Genomic DNA, 17,595 nt, shown 5'->3' on the forward strand with positions numbered 1-17,595 from the left:
TGGGCTCACGTTTATGACGTGTAAATCTCAGTGGCAGTTCCTCCCTAAGGCTTACTCGTTCCCTCCCCACGAAGGCTGTGGCTACTTTGAAGTTATGGGATAAACTATAACCTTTTTGAGAATCTAATGGAAATTATAAACCAGGAAAATTCATATATCCACAGATTTGAATCTTTGGGTTGGGTAGGGAGAGTCAGGTTATAGAATTCCTAAAGCTTTAGTATAGTTCCAAGATTAAGAATCCCTACTCTATAGGGCAGTGATGGCGAACCTTTTGAGCTCGGCGTGTCAGCATTTTGAAAAACCCTAACTTAACTCTGGTGCCGTGTCACAGAGAGAAATTTTTTGATATTTGCAACCATAGTAAAACAAAGACTTATATTTTTGATATTTATTTTCTATATTTAAATGCCATTTAACAAAGAAAAATCAATCAAAAAAATGAGTTCGCGTGTCACCTCTGACACGCGTGTCATAGGTTCGCCATCACTGCTATAGGGTCTTATTATTACTTTGAAAAGGAGCTTTATTGTGGTTTTCTTGAATTATTAGCCTTAACTTCATGTTGTTGTTAACTCCAGGTCTCCCAGTCGCTTAAAACATTTGAAGGGAGGGTTTGATTTAGTCATGTCTTCTTGTTGTTGTTGTTTTTTGGCGGGGGGAGTGGGGATCAATATTTTTGCTTTAAGTTTACTAGCTTGAATTGAACAAATTTTATCTTTCCTTTTGAATTTATTTTCAACTTCTGACTTGGATGAAGAAGCAAATGAAAGACAATAACCAGCTCACAAAATGATTTCTTATTGGCCATCCTTAGAGTTTATGTGTTCTCTCCTTTAGCCAAGTGAGTCGGGATTGCCAGTTTTCTTTAATTATTGTATGCAGTTACTAGGTTTAACTCCCACAGTCAAGGAGTTCAGTCAAAGGGAAACAAAAGGAGTAATTCAACCTTATCAATGAAAGAAAAATTAAAATTAAAATACTTTCTTATTTTCCATATATATCCAATTACTTAAAACTAAATGCAAATTATAACAAATAAAATTTATACCTTGATAGTGGTATAATAAATTGATACAAACTTTTAGGAAAGTAACTTGAAATTATACATTAAAAGCATTATGTTCTTTTACCCAGTTTATTTTTTCTTCTGTGATTGGCTTAAAAAAGTAATTCAAAAGACCTAAAATTAATGATGTTTGCAACAAATATGGTTTTCAGCAACACTTTTTTTTAGAATAGCAAATACTGAAAACAATCCATTTGTCAACATTTGAGGGATGGTCAGGCAAAAATCATGACACAGTTGCCCTAGCCAGTTTGGCTTAGTGGATATAGCGTCGGCCTGCAGACCAAAGGGTCCCGGGTTTGATTCCGGTCCTCGTGCAGGAGGCAACCAATCGATGTGTTTCTCTCACATTGATATTTCTCTCTATCTTTTCCTCTCTCTTCCACTTTCTCTAAAATCCGTGGAAAACTATCCTCAGGTGGGGATTGAAAAAAAATCATGGCACAGTTATTACAATTTTATGTAGGCATTAAAAAAATACAAGAAAATGTAGAAGTAACCATGCAAAAGTGTTTAAAAAATAAGTGAAAATATAGGTTTGCGTTATATATAAATTGATTACAAATATGTATATACAATTGGTTACAAATCATTATGAATATAAATAAATAAATACAGAGATTCAAGTAACTCTAGAGTTAGGGCAGTGAATTATTTTGTGCATTTTTCTCAAAAGTAAGCCTGTTTACATTGAGCCAGAGGGTGGCAGCTTTTTTCTCTATGACAATGTAGTTTTTGCTTCTTCCCCAGTCAACACAGACACAGAAACTGCCGTTGTCAACGTCACATATTCAACAAGAGAAGAAGCAAAAACGTAAGTGCATTTGGGCTTCCTTAAAGTTTCTGAGTGGTTATCTTTGAATCCCATTGAGTCCTGTGTTTATAAACCATTTTGAAAAGATGCAGACCTTTGACGTGTCACTGGAATTCCAGAGCATTTATACCAGGATGTCTCTTTGTTGATTGCACAGAGACTTTATCTTGAGAATTGAGCTGTGGCATCAAAACCGAGGTGGGAGTGTTCTTGGCCTGGTCAGGAGTAGAGCCGGCTGTGATGCTGTGGCCGGGACTCTGCTTCACCACGGGAGCCACTTCCACCTGGAGCTTCCTCCAGGCACCGGATGAAGCAGCACAAACCTTAATTTTTTTTTAAATTTGTTTTTATTGATTTTTAGAGAGAAAGAGGAAGAGAGAGGGAGAGAGAGATAGAAACATGGATGATGAGAGAGAATCACGGATCAACTACCTCCTGCACACCCCATCCTGGGCATGGAGCCCACAACCCGGGCATGTGCCCTTGACCGGGAATCGAACCCGGGACCGCCTGGTTCACAGGTCGACGCTCAACCACTGAACCACACTGGCCGGGCCAAACCTTACTTTTTATCCACACTAACTGAACGGAAAATATATTTTATTGATTTTTTACAGCGAGGAAGGGAGAGAGATAGAGAGTTAGAAACATCGATGAGAGAGAAACATCGACCAGCTGCCTCCTGCACATCTCCCACTGGGGATGTGCCTGCAACCCAGGTACATGCCCTTGACCGGAATCGAACCTGGGACCTTTCAGTCCGCAGGCCGACGCTCTATCCGCTGAGCCAAACCGGTTTCGGCTATCCACACTAATTGAACGGACACTCAGACATCCATTTTTCCTCTGTTGAAGGGGGGATCCACCTCAGTGACAGCAGCAGCAGGGAGAGGTATCTGGAGGATATGAATCAAGGAGCATCTGGCTTGGGTTCTTTTTCCTACCCCCATTCACTCCCTAGTCCCCATTCATGACTAAACTGCTTCAGTGGAGGTTACTTTTGAGCTTGACTGTTAACGGACGTGGGATTGAGGTTTTCAGAAATACAACAAAAATAAGTTCCTTTTTATAGGAAGTTCTTAAAGGTCACTGTAACTAGAATAGGGTCATGCTTGGTTATACATCCCAGGAATACAGATTTATTTCTTTTTCAAGGTTTCAACACACATGAAGACTGTATATAATAGTAAAAGGTTGGAATATGAATATATATATATATATATATATATATATTCATATTCCAACCTTTTACTATTATATACTATTATATATATATATATATATATATATATATATATATATATATATATATATAAAATTTTCATACCGGTGGTTTTTTTTTTTAATATATTTTATTGATTTTTTACAGCGAGGAAGGGAGAGAGATAGAGAGTTAGAAACATCGATGAGAGAGAAGCATCGATCAGCTGCCTCCTGCACACCTCCTACTGGGGATGTGCCCGCAATCCAGGTACATGCCCTTGACCAGAATTGAACCTGGGACCTTTCAGTCCGCAGGCCAACGCTCTATCCACTGAGCCAAACCGGTTTCAGCCATACCAGTGGTTTTTAAAAAGTTAATTTTGTATCGGAAAAGGCAGTAACTCATTTGCTACTGACTTTTGCACACATCTATACCAATAACTCACCTTTGCAGTCTTGTCCAGCTGCCACTTTGGTAGGACCTTTCTACACATTACTTTGCTGCTTTTATTGAATTCAAAAGGTGCTGCTTTGTAATAAATTCACAAACCCTACACATTAAGCTAGTTCAATAGGGTTATTTTCACAGGCTGCTGAAAACATGTAAAAAAAATATGTTCCATGTCATGTATAATTTTTAGAATGCAATAGTGGGCTATTATTTATTCCCTCTCAAATGAATAAGTATTTTTAGATAATAATATTTTGTGCTTTTGAGGACTCAAGGAAACAAATGCTCCTTTAACTGCTATAGGATAGTAAATGTTGACACCTATCCAAATGGACACGGGGTCATGCTATGTTAGAATTCTGCAACTCCGTTAGGAATTTATCCTGTGTGCACAGTTGTAGTTGCAAAGATGCCCATGGCAACATTGTATATACTAGTAAAAGACTGGACTTCATTCTATATAATAAAGAGCTAATAGGCAAATGGTTGTCACGCCCTCGCACCCTTGCGCCGGGGCAGGGGGACCTGAGGCTGAGCCCCCCCGCCCCGGCCCTGCAGGGCTTGATAGGGATGGGGCCGGCCAGGTCTGGGTCTCGCACGATTTCGAGGCGCACGCAGGTGGGCGAGGACTTGACTCTGGGTCCTGTGGCACGCCCCAGACTCTGACAGGAGGGAGATTTTCGTATACATTTTACTAATTTTCTTTCATCTCTGACACTTCTATTATAGAGAGAGGGCAAATAGCAATATTAAAATACTTCCTCTAATTAATTCCCTTTTAATGTGCATGAATTTCATGCACCGGGCCACTAGTATATATATAACAATGGAGGATCATTTACAAAAACTATGATAAATCAATAAAATGTTAAATAGCCAGTAAAAATTAAATTGGAGAATATTTAATGACTTGGAGAATGTGTGGAATATTAATCTTTTTTTAAAGGTTAGAGAAAAGTATGTATGATATCAATTTATTTTTGTAAATATATTTCTGTTTAAGAAAAATAAGATAGATACTGCTGTTAGGACTTTTTCTTATTTGTGGTTATCTGTCTCTGAATTTTCAATGATACATACATATTATGATAAAGAGTCATAATTTTATACCGATATTAACAAAGAGTCTTTGATAAGGGGGAGACAGCCTTGGTTGGTGATCAAAAGCGGAATGCGTGATTGTATAGCAAGTGCGACCAGGCCTGTGGACTGTGATTAGTGTTCATTGTCAGCCACAAGCTCCGAGGGGGCAGGTGGGTGTCTGGTGCTCGCGCTGGTCCTCGGCGAGGGTGAAGGGCACTCCCACAGATGAGATGAGTGAGAGTGAGGACCAGTCCGCCGGCCCGCAGGGTCTTCTGGCCGCTGCTCTCTAACGGAGCTCGCCTGCTTCTGCTGCGTTTCAGAGCCATCGAGAAGCTGAGCGGGCATCAGTTTGAGAACTATTCCTTCAAGATTTCCTACATCCCGGATGAAGAGGTGAGCTCCCCTCCGCCCCCTCAGCGAGCCCAGCGTGGGGACCACTCTTCCAGGGAGCAAGGCCACGCCCCTGGGGGCTCTTCTCAGGCCAGACAGATTGATTTCCCGCTTCGGATCCTGGTCCCCACCCAGTTTGTTGGTGCCATCATCGGAAAGGAGGGCTTGACCATAAAGAACATCACTAAGCAGACCCAGTCCCGGTACGTGCCTCCGGGGCTTCCTTTGCTTCCTTCTGAGGGGTCCCCTGAGTGCTGGGGGGCCCAGCCATCCTCCAGTGGCTCTTGCTTGCGTCAGTGGGGGGGCGGGGGCTGTGCTGTATGGGACGGTGGCTTCTTTAAACAGAACTGTTAACAGACTAACAGAAAGCCGGGCTTTAATGAGCTTTCATGCCAGTGGCCGGAAGGTTAAACCCTGAAACAGCAAAGGTTCATAAAGAAGGCACTAATGACCTCAGCCCAGGATTGTTCTTATAAGCTAACTAATGCTTGTGATTGCATCTGTTTCTAAAACAGCAGCGGTATGGAGCAGAACTTTGTGGGATCCTTGAACCCACTTACCTGAGCCCTGACCTCCTCTCCTGAGGCAGAGCGCTGGGCGGTAGTCCTTCCCTGAGACCCGCCTAGATAGGCTCAGAAAAGCTACATCAGGGGAGTGGATGGGTCACTGCTATATTGAGCAAGAAATAAAGTATATTAGCCTTACATTTAGTTTTCTGCCTAAGGAGACTGGACCGGTGGTAGGAGTTGTAGTGAGTAAAAAGACTTGTGGGGTTGCTGATTTTTCTATGTTCATATGACCACAGCAAGATGTAACCAAGAAAGCACAGGACTTCAAAGCAAAGACCCTTGTTCAAGTTTTACCATGTAATGGCTTTACGATCTGGGAAAAATTTTCACCTCTCTGAGCATCAGTTGCTTCTTCTATAAGCAAAGGTTATTGTGAAAATTAGGATAGTCAGGCGGATTGAATGTAGTACAGACAGTCCTCGGGTTACGTCGGACTCGACGTACGTCGCCATCTCCCATTTATTTATAAAAAAAAATAGTTCCGTCATTTCAACGTATGTACATATGTGCTTTATGCTTTTTATTATTTATTTACCACAAGTAAAGGTCAAAATTGTTTTCTTTTAAATTTTTTTTTTTTTTTTTTACTGTTTCACTTCATTACTGCTGTGTATGTGCTCCATGTGAGTGACGTAGGTGCTTATGTCGGTGGGTTCCGACTCACAGGGAAATACGTCGCGCCGTAGGAACGGATCTCCGACGTAACCCGAGGACCTACTGTAATTATTATGAAAGCACTTAAATTGCAAAGCAGCAAATTACTGACAATTACTTACATGCCTCGTGCATTTTATTCAGGCCATGGATAGAGTGTCTTGTAACATGAAAGAGAAAACACAATTTTTCTTAAAGCATCTGAGTTACTCCCAAATAATGGAAATTTATTTTGCATCCCAGAGTTCATTATCATGGGAGTGAAATAAAGGGACAGTAGAGAGGGGAAATACCCTTTTATTTTAAAATCAGCCCTTTTTGTCCTCTCTAAGTTTTCTTCACTGTAAAGTGATTTTTATTTATTTGTCTTTTTTGTTCAAAAAAAATTGTTTAAAGTGGCTTTAAAAGTGCCACACGTTTAAATAGAAGCAAGGTTAGTGCTCAGCGTGTGTGCCCGTTTTTTAGAAGTAGGCTAAAGACTTGGATCTGGGCTTTCTAACATCAGAGTAAAAGGGGATGCAATCAATTATGTGATTTTGAAAAATTAACAAAAACAAGTCGGGCCATGACTACCTTGAGAAGCCTGTTACAGTCATCAGGTCGCTGAGCTAGAGGAAGGCAGGCTGCCAGTGGCAAGCTGCCAGTGGCAAGGAAACCAAAACTTAGGCAGAGCGAGGGATGCCTCTGCTTTCTCTCCACACTCAGATATCTAAAGCTTGCTTGAATTTGTGTTTGGATTTGGGTTAACACATGGCTTTAAAAAGCTGCCGTCAGTTCAGAGAGTGGCACCGTGCCGACGTGCGTATTAACCCTGCTCCCTTTACTCCTCACTTCTACGGTCATCTGAAAGATGGCGCAAAATACTTCATTTACCCAGCTGGCTTCATGACCAAGTTGGCCGGGGGCCCTTGTCCCACCGCACACCGTCAGAAATATGCCCTGCTAAATGGAGCCGCAAAGAATTCGAGTTTGGCACAAGACCCCCTGCACTGCTTGCCGCCGTGGGGAATGTCACTGGTTGCAAATGTGCTGATGACCACGCCTTGTCTGTCTGTGTCCTTGCTGTTCGTTGGCTGGTGCGGCCCCGTCTTGGGACGAGCGAGGATCCTGTCCCCGATGACGACGTGCTATGGCTCCTGATTCTTTTCCCACAGGGTGGACATCCATAGGAAGGAAAACTCTGGGGCCGCGGAGAAGCCCGTCACCATCCACGCCACCCCAGAGGGGACCTCGGAAGCGTGCCGCATGATTCTTGAAATCATGCATAAGGAGGCTGATGAGACCAAAATGTAAGTTTGCGTGCCATGTCCACGTCACTCAGCAGAGATTAAGAGTAGGTTCTCATTCATGGGACACAATACATTTTTTCTCAGGGACAATACCTCATTGTCATTTGTATTTGCATGTCTGTGATGATTAGTGGTGCCAAGAGTCTTTTTTATGCTTATTGGCATAAAAAATGGCATAAAGCTGTAACTCTTACTAAGTGAAGGGAGCAGGGAAGGATTATTTTTAAGAAATTTGTTTCCAAAGAGAATACAGTGGAAAACAGATCTTGTGCATTTATAATAGGGCGGTTTTTCCATTTGTATGTTTCTCCTGATGATCCTAATGCTTCCATCACTCACTGGTAACAATTATTGGTAGGAATACATAGACCAGTGCTGTTTAGTGTCATGCAATGATGGGAATGTTCTATATCTGCCCTGTTCAATAAGATGGTGATTTGCTACATGTTGCTATGGAGTGCTGGAAATGTGACTAGTGCAATGGGGGAACTGAATCTTTTAATTTATTCAGATTTGAATCGTTACATGTATGGCTAATGACTGTCACGTTGGACAGGGCAGGTATAGAAGGTGCACTGTCATCAAAACCATCACTTACTGTTCTGGGAAAGGTGTTTTGTTTTGTTTTTAATATATTTTACTGATTTTTCACAGAGAGGAAGGGAGAGGGATAGAGAATCAGAAACATCGATGAGAGAGGAACATCGATCAGCTGCCTCCTGCACACCTCCTACTGGGGATGTGTCCGCAACCAAGGTACATGCCCTTGACCGGAATTGAACCCGGGACCCTTCAGTCCGCAGGCCGACGCTCTATCCACTGAGCCAAACCCGTTAGGGTCTGGGAAAGGTTTTTGTCATCTGCCCCTAAACCACTTGCACGCTTTTAAAATTGAATTATATTTCCTTTAGTAGTAGATACTGGTAGTGTGGGTAGCTACTTTATTCTTCTTCTCTCTGTTTTCTTCTGTCTCCTCCTTTTCTTTTACAAAATACTTCTTAGGATTCCTGAGTGTTGTATCCATTTGAAGGGCAAATACAGTTCTTACTAAAGCAATTGCATTTTTATTACAAACAAATTAGTGGTAATTGAATAGATAATATAATAAAAAGGGTTCTATGCAGTTTGGCAAAATCCACTTATGGGCATTGGTGGCACTTTCATAGAGAAGTACAGAGGGATGAATTGAATATAAAATTAATTTAGCAAATAATGTCAAATAAGAGTGCTCCAAAGCCAAAAAGAGGAAAGTAGTCCTAAAAACAAACAAACAAAAACACATTACAAATCTCTTCTTAGATTTCATAAGGGACTCTAACCTTTCACTTATGAACAGTTAATTTCTTTCATTTACTGTATTGCAGGCTTTTAACCGCCCCCCCCCCCCCCAAATGCCATGGCTTAATTTGAAGAAGCTCCTTCCTCATCCAAGTTATTGAAAACTTTTAAAATAACACACTCTTTGGTCCTTCAACCTAGGTACCAAGCAACTTTCAATATTCTAAATAATTAACAAGACTGATTTATAAATTAGATATTTCAGTTTTTGTGTAGAGCCAAGATAGAGTTTGAATATCTTTGAAATAAATGTTTGGGTGGCCCTGTGTTAAGCACTGCGTGGGGGTTGAGGCTACAGTCATGAACAAGACCCAGGCCTGCTTTCATGGAGCCTACAATCCAGTGGGAGAGACGTTCACTAAACAAGTAATCACACCAGCATGTAGTGAAGCACAGCTATGAAAAGTGGTGATGGTGGAAAATGACCTTATTACTGGAAGCCCTAACCAAGGCTTCAGGGGAGATGGGAGGAGATTGGGGATTTCAGAGACAGCCTCTCTGTGACATTTAAACTGAGCCCTGAGGGGGATGAGTAGGAGGTAGAGGTTGTAGGGGAAGAGGGATCCTAAACTTTCATTTTATTCATTTACCAAATATTTATTGAGTGCCTACTATGTGCCAGGCACTGCTCTATATGCCAGTGAACACAACTAACCCAAATAAATAAATAAATATGCCCTGCCCTCCCAAAGTTACACTCTAGCGGAGCTTCTTCAAGCATCCATGTATTTTGAGGCAGTAATAATGCATCTGTTAGATGCTCTTGATTTCAATAACAGAAAACGTAAGTGGCTTAAGCAATAGGAAGCAATTATGATGCCACATAGTAGGAAGTTCTAAGGTCAGAAAACTCCAAGGTCATTTGGCTCCTGGATTCAAAGACCCATGACTTTTCTTTCCACTTCACCATCTCCAAGGTGTCCGATAGCTTCCTGGTGATGACACGATGGCTGTAGTGATTTCAGACCTGTGTCCCCACAGGATAATATTCAGAAGCTGGAAGAGAAGGCATCTTTGCCTTGCTCTTTTCTTTTTTTATTGTGGTAATAAAACCACATAACATAAAAGTTCCCATCTTAACCATTTTTCAGTATACAGTTCAGTCGTGTTCAGTGTATTCACATTGTTGTGAAACGGGCCTGCCTCTGGCACTTCCTCATCCTGCAAAACCGAAACTCGGTTCCCATTAAACAACAACTCCCCTTTTCCCTCTCCCTCCAACCTCTGGTAACTACCATTCTACTTCTTCTTTCTATGAAAGAAAGTAGAATCATACAGTACTTGTCTTTTTGTGACTTGCTTATTTCACTTAACGTAATAGCCTCAAGATTCATCTGTGTTGCAGCATGTGACAGGATTTCGTGTTTTAGCTATTGTAAATAGTGCTGTTATTAACACACGTGTGCAAATATCTCTCTGAGGCCCTGCTTCTAATCCTTTTGGATATATACCCAGAAGTGAGGTTGCTGGACTATATGGCAGTGCTGTCTGAATTGTTCTGTGAAGCCTCCGCACTGTTTTCCATAGCAGTTGCACCACCAGTGCACAAGGGTTCCAATCGCTCCAGATTCTCACCAACACTTGTTATTTTCTGTTATTTTGATAGTAGATATATTAATTGGGTGTGAGGTAGTATTTTGTATTCACAATGCCTCGTTGTCATTTGTATTTGCATGTCTGTGATGATTAGTGATGCCAAGAGTCTTTTGTATGCTTGTTGGCAATTGTATATCATTTTTAGAGAAATGTCTGTCAAGTCCTTTGCACATTTTTTAAACAGGTTATTTGATTTTTTAAAAATTGTTGGTTTATTTGTCTCTTGATGCCTGTGCCACACTGTTTTGATTGCTGTGGCTTCGTAATATGTTTTTGAAATGAGGAAATGCGAGTCCTCCCACTTTGTTCTTTTTCAAAGTTGTTTTGATTATTCAAGGTCTTTTGATATTCCATACAAATTTTAGAATGAATTTTTTTATTTCTGCAAAAATTGTCGTTGGGGTTTTGATAGGGGTTACATTGCATGTGTAGATTACTTAGATAGTATGAACATTGAAACAATATTAAGTCTTCCAGTCCATGAATGTAGAATATCCTTCCATTGATTTCTGTTGTCTTTTATTTTTTCAGCAGTGTTTTATAGTTTCATTGTATAGGTCTTTTACTTCCTTGGTTACGTTTATTCCTAAATATTTTATTCTATGATGCTATTGTAAATGGAATTGCTTAATTTCATTTTCAGATTGTTTATTTTTAGTAGATAGAAACACAACTGATTTGTGTGTGTAAATTGTGTATCCCATGATGTTGCTGTATTAGTTTATTATAACAGTTTTTTGTGGAATCTTCAGTTTTTAACATATAAGATAACGTCATTAGCAAAGAGAGATAATTTTATTTCTTCCTTTCCAATTTAGACACATTTTATTTCTTTTCCTTAACTAATTGCTCTGGCTAGGACTTCCACTACTATGTTGAATGGAAGTGGTAAGAGCAAGCTTCCTTGTCTTGTTCCTGATCTTAGAGTAAAAGATGTCAGTCTTTCACTATTGAATATGATGTTCACTGTGGGCTTTTCACAAATGGAATTTATTATGTTGAGGTAGTTTTCTTCTATTCCTAGATTGTTGTGTGTTTTTATCATGAAAATATATTAAATTTTGTCAAATGCTTTTTCTGTATCAAGGTGATCCTGTGGGTTTTGTTTCTCACTTTGTTAATGTGGTATATTACATTAATTGATTTTTATATGTTGAACTATCCTTGCATTCCAGGAATACATCCCACTTGGTCATAGTATATAGTCCTTACGTGCTTTCAAATTCAATTTTGTGGTAAATTTTAAAAGGATTTTTGCATCAACATTCAAAATCAGGAATACTGGTCAGTAGTTTTGTTTGGTTAGTTGGTTTTGTTTTTTTTTGAGGTGTCTTGTTTGGCTTTAGTATTAGAGTAAAGCTGACCTAATAGAATGAGCTTGGAAGTGTTCACTCCTCTTCAGTCTTTTGGAAGAGATGGAGAAGGATTGCTATTAATTAAGTCTTCTTTAAATGTTTGGTAGACTTCTTCAAGGAAGCCGTCAGGTCCTGGGGCATTTCTGTGTTGGAAGGTTTTGGGTTATTCATTCAATTTCCTTACTTATTACTGGTCTGTTCAAATTTCCCTTATCTTTTTTAATCCTTACATGAGGATATGTTTTTTTATTATTGTTATTATCGACTTTAGAGAGAAAGGAAAGGAGAGAGAGAAACATTAGTATAAGAGAAACATCCATCAGTTGCCTCCCATATGAGCCTTGACCATCTATAATTTTTATTGAATATATCAGGGTGACATTGGTTAATAAAATTACGTAGTTTTCAGGTGTACAATTCTATAATACATCATGAATATATTATATTGTGTGATCACCATTCCCCCCCTATACGTTCTTGTACCTCTACTTTTGTTATTGATGTCACAAATTATTATTTATGTATTATATACCCATTAACATAGATTTACCGTTTTTGCTTTTCTCATTTAAATTTTATGCATCAAAGTTACTATAGTGTAGGTTATTGTATTTGTGTATTTTTTTAAAAAGAATCTTATATTTTTATGACTTTGTGTTGGTATCTACTGTACTTTCATTTCAACTTAAAGTTTCTTGTAGAGCAATTCTAATAGGAATGAACTCTCTAAGCTTTTGTTTTCCTGGAAAAGTCTTATTTCTCCTTCATTTTTGAAGGACAATTTGCCAGATATGGTATTCCTGGTTGACAGTTTTTTCTTTCAGCAGTTTGAATATATCATCCCACTCCCTCCTGGCCTGCAAAATTTCTGCCGAGAAATCCACCGATAATATGGAAACTCCTAGGTATGTGACTAATACTCTTATCTTGCTGCTATCAAAATTGTCCTTTGTCACCATAGCCAGTTTGGTTCAGTAGTTAGAGCATTGGCCCACAGACTGAAAGATCACAGGTTCAATTCCAGGCAAGGGCATGTACTTCGGTTGCAGGCTCAATCCCTAGCCCCAGTAGGGTGCATGTAGGAAACAACCAATCAGTGTGTCTCTCTCACGTTGATGTTTCTCTCTCTCTCTTCTCCTCCTCCTCCTCCTCCTCCTTCCTTCCACTCTCCAAAAATCAATGGGGGGGGGGGGGGGGGGAATGTCCTTGGGTGAGGATTTAAAAAAAAAAAAAGATTGTGCTTTGTCTTTTGTCTTTGGCTTTAGACACATGGGTTACAATATGTCTCAGTGTAGTTCTCTTTGGATTTATCCTAGTTGAAAGAGCATCTTGAATCTATTTGTCCATTTCTTTCCTCAGATTTGGACAGGTTTCCATCATTATTATTATTATTTTTTTTTTGAATAAGCTCTTTGCCCCTTCTCTTTCTTCTCCTTATGGATTCCCATGATGTGTATATTATCACTATAGTGTCCTTTAGCCTCTCTTTGCCTTCCTGTATTCTTTTTTCTCCTCTTGATTTCAGATGATCAGTCTTCAAGTTTGCTGATATTTTTCTTTTGCCTGTTTATGTCTGCTATTAAACCTTTTAAATAAAAATTTCAGTTTAGTTTTGTAATCTTTAGCTTTATTATTTGTTAGGTTGTTGTTTTTTATAGTTTCTGTCTCTTTATTGATTCTTATTTTGTACATACATCATTTTTCTGATTTCATTTAGTCGTCTGGTCTTTTTTAGGTCATTGAGTAGCTTTATGACAGTTTTTCACATTCTTTGTCAGGTAGTTCATAGGCCTGCATCTCTTTAGGATCCGTTTCTGGAGTTTTATTTTGATCCTTTGGTTAGTCATTGTTTCCCTGTTTCTTTGTATGTCTTGTAGTGTTTTTGCTGGAATTTACAACCACCTCTCTGTCTTTGCCTCCTGACTTCATTCAGGGAAGAACTTCACTAATGAGCCTGGCTGCAGGTTCTAGGTCTCTCAAACCTTTTTGATCTCTTTCTCCCCCTGGCTTCTGACTGTGTAACTGCAGCTCTAACATGCTGGTTACCTCTGTTTTCCCCACCTTCCACACTCCGGTGCCAGTCTCCTCAGCCCTCCAAGTCAGGAGAGACAGAAACCAATCTCTTGGGTAGCCCCCAGACAGTCCAGAATGTTGGACTCATACTCCATTTTTTTGTTTTTGTTTTAAAGGGAGGAACCCTGGTATGAAGGATTGCTTCTTAGTTGCTCCTGGCTATGCTGTGTAGGGGAAGGAACATGAACAGGCATGCCAGATACCACAATTTTCCTTCCCCTTTTGCTGGAATCCCTTCTTGGTTTTATAATAGCCTGGGTGCTAGAGCTTCTCAGTTGATCACTAGGGTTCTCACAGAAGTATTTGTTAACTTGGTATCTCTGGGGGGGTGGGTAGGAAGACGTGAAGCTTTCTAGTTTGTCATCTGACTAATGTCATTAACCCTTGTACCTTTTTTTAAAAAAATATATATTTCATTGATTTTTTACAGAGAGGAAGGGAGAGGGGGTAGAGAGTTAGAAACATCGATGAAAGTGAAACATTGATCAGCTGCCTCCTGCACACCCCCTACTGGGGATGTGCCTGCAACTGAGGTACATGCCCTTGACCAGAATCAAACCTGGGACCCCTCAGTCCACAGGCCGACACTCTATCCACTGAGCCAAACCAGCCAGGGCAACCCTTGTACCTTTTTAAGAGCAAGGAAAGCCTTCCTAAAGTCACCTAACAGATTTCTCCTTATATCTCATTGGCCATATCTACCTCTTGGACTTACTCCCAACCAGGCACAGCAGAGGAGTATAATCATCATGGCTTGGCTTATGTTAATGAGAATTCACGCACTGGGATTAGTAAGGGACTCCTCTCCTAAAGCTCATACCACTTGGTACCTGAACAAAACAGCTTCTATTTGTAAGAAAAACAAACGAAGGTAATAGCCTTTGGGGAAGCAATCGCCTTTTCCACCTTAAATGTTAAATTGTTGGTTGTCTTTTTTAGAACCGAAGAGATTCCTCTGAAAATCTTGGCCCACAATGGCTTGGTTGGAAGACTTATTGGAAAAGAAGGCAGAAATTTGAAGAAAATTGAACATGAAACTGGGACCAAGATAACAATTTCATCGTAAGCCACCCATTCAGATTCATTGTGCCCAGTAATGGAGTATTTGGTCATCTTGCTATGCCCAGTTCATTCACCTGCTTTTCTATAAAATGGGAGTGTAATCAGAAGTCACATAGTTATCTCCAAAACCATAAAGACAAATACATAAATAGTCACCAATCAGACATTTTACTATAGATGTGTCTGTCACTAGCAAGATTTGAGATAAGGCGGTAAGTGTTCTGTGCTTCAGTGTGTGGTGAGGAAATTCGGTCTTCTCCCCACCGTCTCCACCAAGACTAGTTTGTTATCCTCTAGGATTTATTTATCCTTATGATAAAAGCAAATTTCTGTTTTTTTTTCTGGTGGCCAGCTTGCAGGATTTGAGCATATACAACCCTGAAAGAACCATCACTGTGAAGGGCACAGTCGAGGCCTGTGCCAGTGCTGAGATGGAGATTATGAAGAAGCTACGTGAGGCCTTTGAAAATGACATGCTGGCTGTAAATGTAAGTGCCTAATGCTTTCTTCTCCTGGTTTTCACATGTTTTCAGTAGAATTCAAGCCTCTCTAAGAATAGCTGTCCTTCAGATAGAGAAGAAACATCTTCTAATAGTTATGCAGAGTTATTGTTCCCTTCTTAGGGCAAGGGCATTAAACTAATCAGGAGACCATTACGATAAATGCACTGGACAAAATAGTGTGAAACCGTTAAAATCATAACTGAAAATTTTAAAATAAGGAATCGTCTATGATATAATGTTAGTAAAGAAAAGTATATAAAAGTGTATAAAATTGGAGTTATAATTATGTAAAATAATATGTATCAAAATGACGGAAGGCTACATATAAAAATAGCTTTTATATTAGGAAGGTGGGTTTTTTCCCCAATTTCCAGTTGTAAAAGTAAATACTTTAAAATGAACTTCTGATTTTCATCTCCTGCTTAATGATCTGCTCTTTTAGATTACCTAATAATTATTGTCAACCACCTCAGCTCTAATATTCCTAACAGACTGATTTGGGTTTATCTTTCCTATTATTGCTATGTAGTTCCCACTTTATAATAGGAAGACACCAGTCTGGCATAAGAAATTTTAAAAGTATCTGTCCATTGCCAAAACTCAACTCAGTAAATGTTTTTATTTTCTCTAATAATGATTTTCTAACATATTGAAGAGGAAAGGATGCTGTAATGCGTCCTCCTAACCCCATAATCCAGCTTCCATGGTTATCAACTCATGGCCTGTTTTGTTTCATCTGAACCATCATCATCCATTGCACCCTCCCCCCCCTTTGGATGTCCTTGCAGCAAATCGTAGGCCTGGTAACATTTCAGAGGAATAAATGCTAACAAAGAGCAGTGTAGGTTCAACGCAGTTCCCTCCCTGCAGCACATCCCACAGCACCTACCCCTTCCTCAGGTCAGTGCTCTCTCTCCCACCTGAGCAGCCACATCACGTGGCACTTGCGAGACATGACGAGAAGCGTGACCTTCTCTCCCCATTTGTGTGTGTTTGTCTGTAGAAGTGTCATTAGCATCCAGTGATCTCATTATCTTCTTTCGGGATCCTGACATCTTACAAGAAACATCTCTTTCTGTGAACACCCTAAAAAGGTCTGGGTGCACCAATCGTCTTCACCTGAGCCCACCACGTAGATTCATTCATGTCTGTACCAAAATCACACACTGATCGATGAATAGCAAAACTCCTAGATCTTATATATCCAGTTGGGTAAAGGTTAAGGACCCCAGCCCTACTGTTCCAAACATTCTAAAAGAAGGCAAGTTGGTAGGCAACCCTGGCCGCAGAAAAGAAGGAAGATGTTAGAGATCTGCTTAGGGTTTGAGGAGACAAAGGCAGGAGAAGGTTGGACACAGGCCAGGGTGGGTGACTACCTCTGTCTGCCTTTGATGGGCTGTGTAGTTAAAGTTCGACTCTGTCCCTTTTGCGGCCACCGCTGAAGTGCCAGCGGCCGATGAATTCAGACCCTTTTGACTTCTGACCAGAGCAGGAACCATAAGAGGCATTTCAAAGCACCTTCCCACATTCACAGGGAGATTATCTTCTCTTCCCAAAGAGCTGAGACAGTAGTACAGTGTTCCATCCACGCCCGTCCGAAAGGATGATGAAGTTCAGGTTTAAGGACACTACAAAGAGCAGCAAATTGGCAAAGTTGTCCAGGTTTACAGGAAGAAATGTGCCATCTACATTGAACGAGTGCAGTGGGAGAAAGCGAGCGGTACAACTGCTCATGGGGGCATTCACCCCAGCAAGGTGGTTATCACTAGAGTAAAGCTGGACGGAGACCGCGAAACAATCCTTGAACATAAAGCCAAATCTGGCCAAGTAAGAAAGGAAAGGGGCAAATACCAAGAAGAACAATTGAGAAGATGCAGAAATAAAGTAATCTTATATGCAACTTTCATGAAAAACTATTAAAATGGGTGATGGGGCGGGAACACCTTGACTCTAGCCTGTGGGAGTGACCCCATGTTTGAATGTGAAATAAACAAGCAAGTGAGATGATCACGAAGCTGGTAACCAAATGGTGAAAAGGCCAAAGCTGTGAACCATTCTGCACCTGGACACGGAGATTCCATATGTGGTGTCCTAGATAGAGTTAGGAAACCACTGTTAATCCAGTATGTGTGAAACATATCCATTC

At 40.2% G+C, this 17,595-nt stretch overlaps 1 protein-coding gene across 2 annotated transcripts in view; it reads left to right on the top strand.

Annotated features, from left to right (window-relative positions):
• Nucleotides 1–17,595, top strand: part of IGF2BP2 (insulin like growth factor 2 mRNA binding protein 2) — a 149,997-nt gene that overhangs the window by 112,762 nt on the left and 19,640 nt on the right. The window contains exons 5-10 of one of the 2 annotated variants that reach the window (XM_014452262.2): nt 1,820–1,883; nt 4,941–5,213; nt 7,388–7,522; nt 12,639–12,716; nt 14,824–14,946; nt 15,299–15,434. In XM_014452262.2, the coding sequence (XP_014307748.1) occupies nt 1,820–1,883; nt 4,941–5,213; nt 7,388–7,522; nt 12,639–12,716; nt 14,824–14,946; nt 15,299–15,434 (809 nt within the window). Of the gene's footprint in view, nt 1–1,819; nt 1,884–4,940; nt 5,214–7,387; nt 7,523–12,635; nt 12,717–14,823; nt 14,947–15,298; nt 15,435–17,595 lie in introns of both variants that reach the window. The other variant, XM_023750589.1, reaches the window with a different exon arrangement.

This window comes from Myotis lucifugus, unplaced genomic scaffold, assembly GCF_000147115.1.
Source record: "Myotis lucifugus unplaced genomic scaffold, Myoluc2.0 scaffold_14, whole genome shotgun sequence".
Classification (NCBI taxonomy): Eukaryota; Metazoa; Chordata; class Mammalia; order Chiroptera; family Vespertilionidae; genus Myotis; species Myotis lucifugus.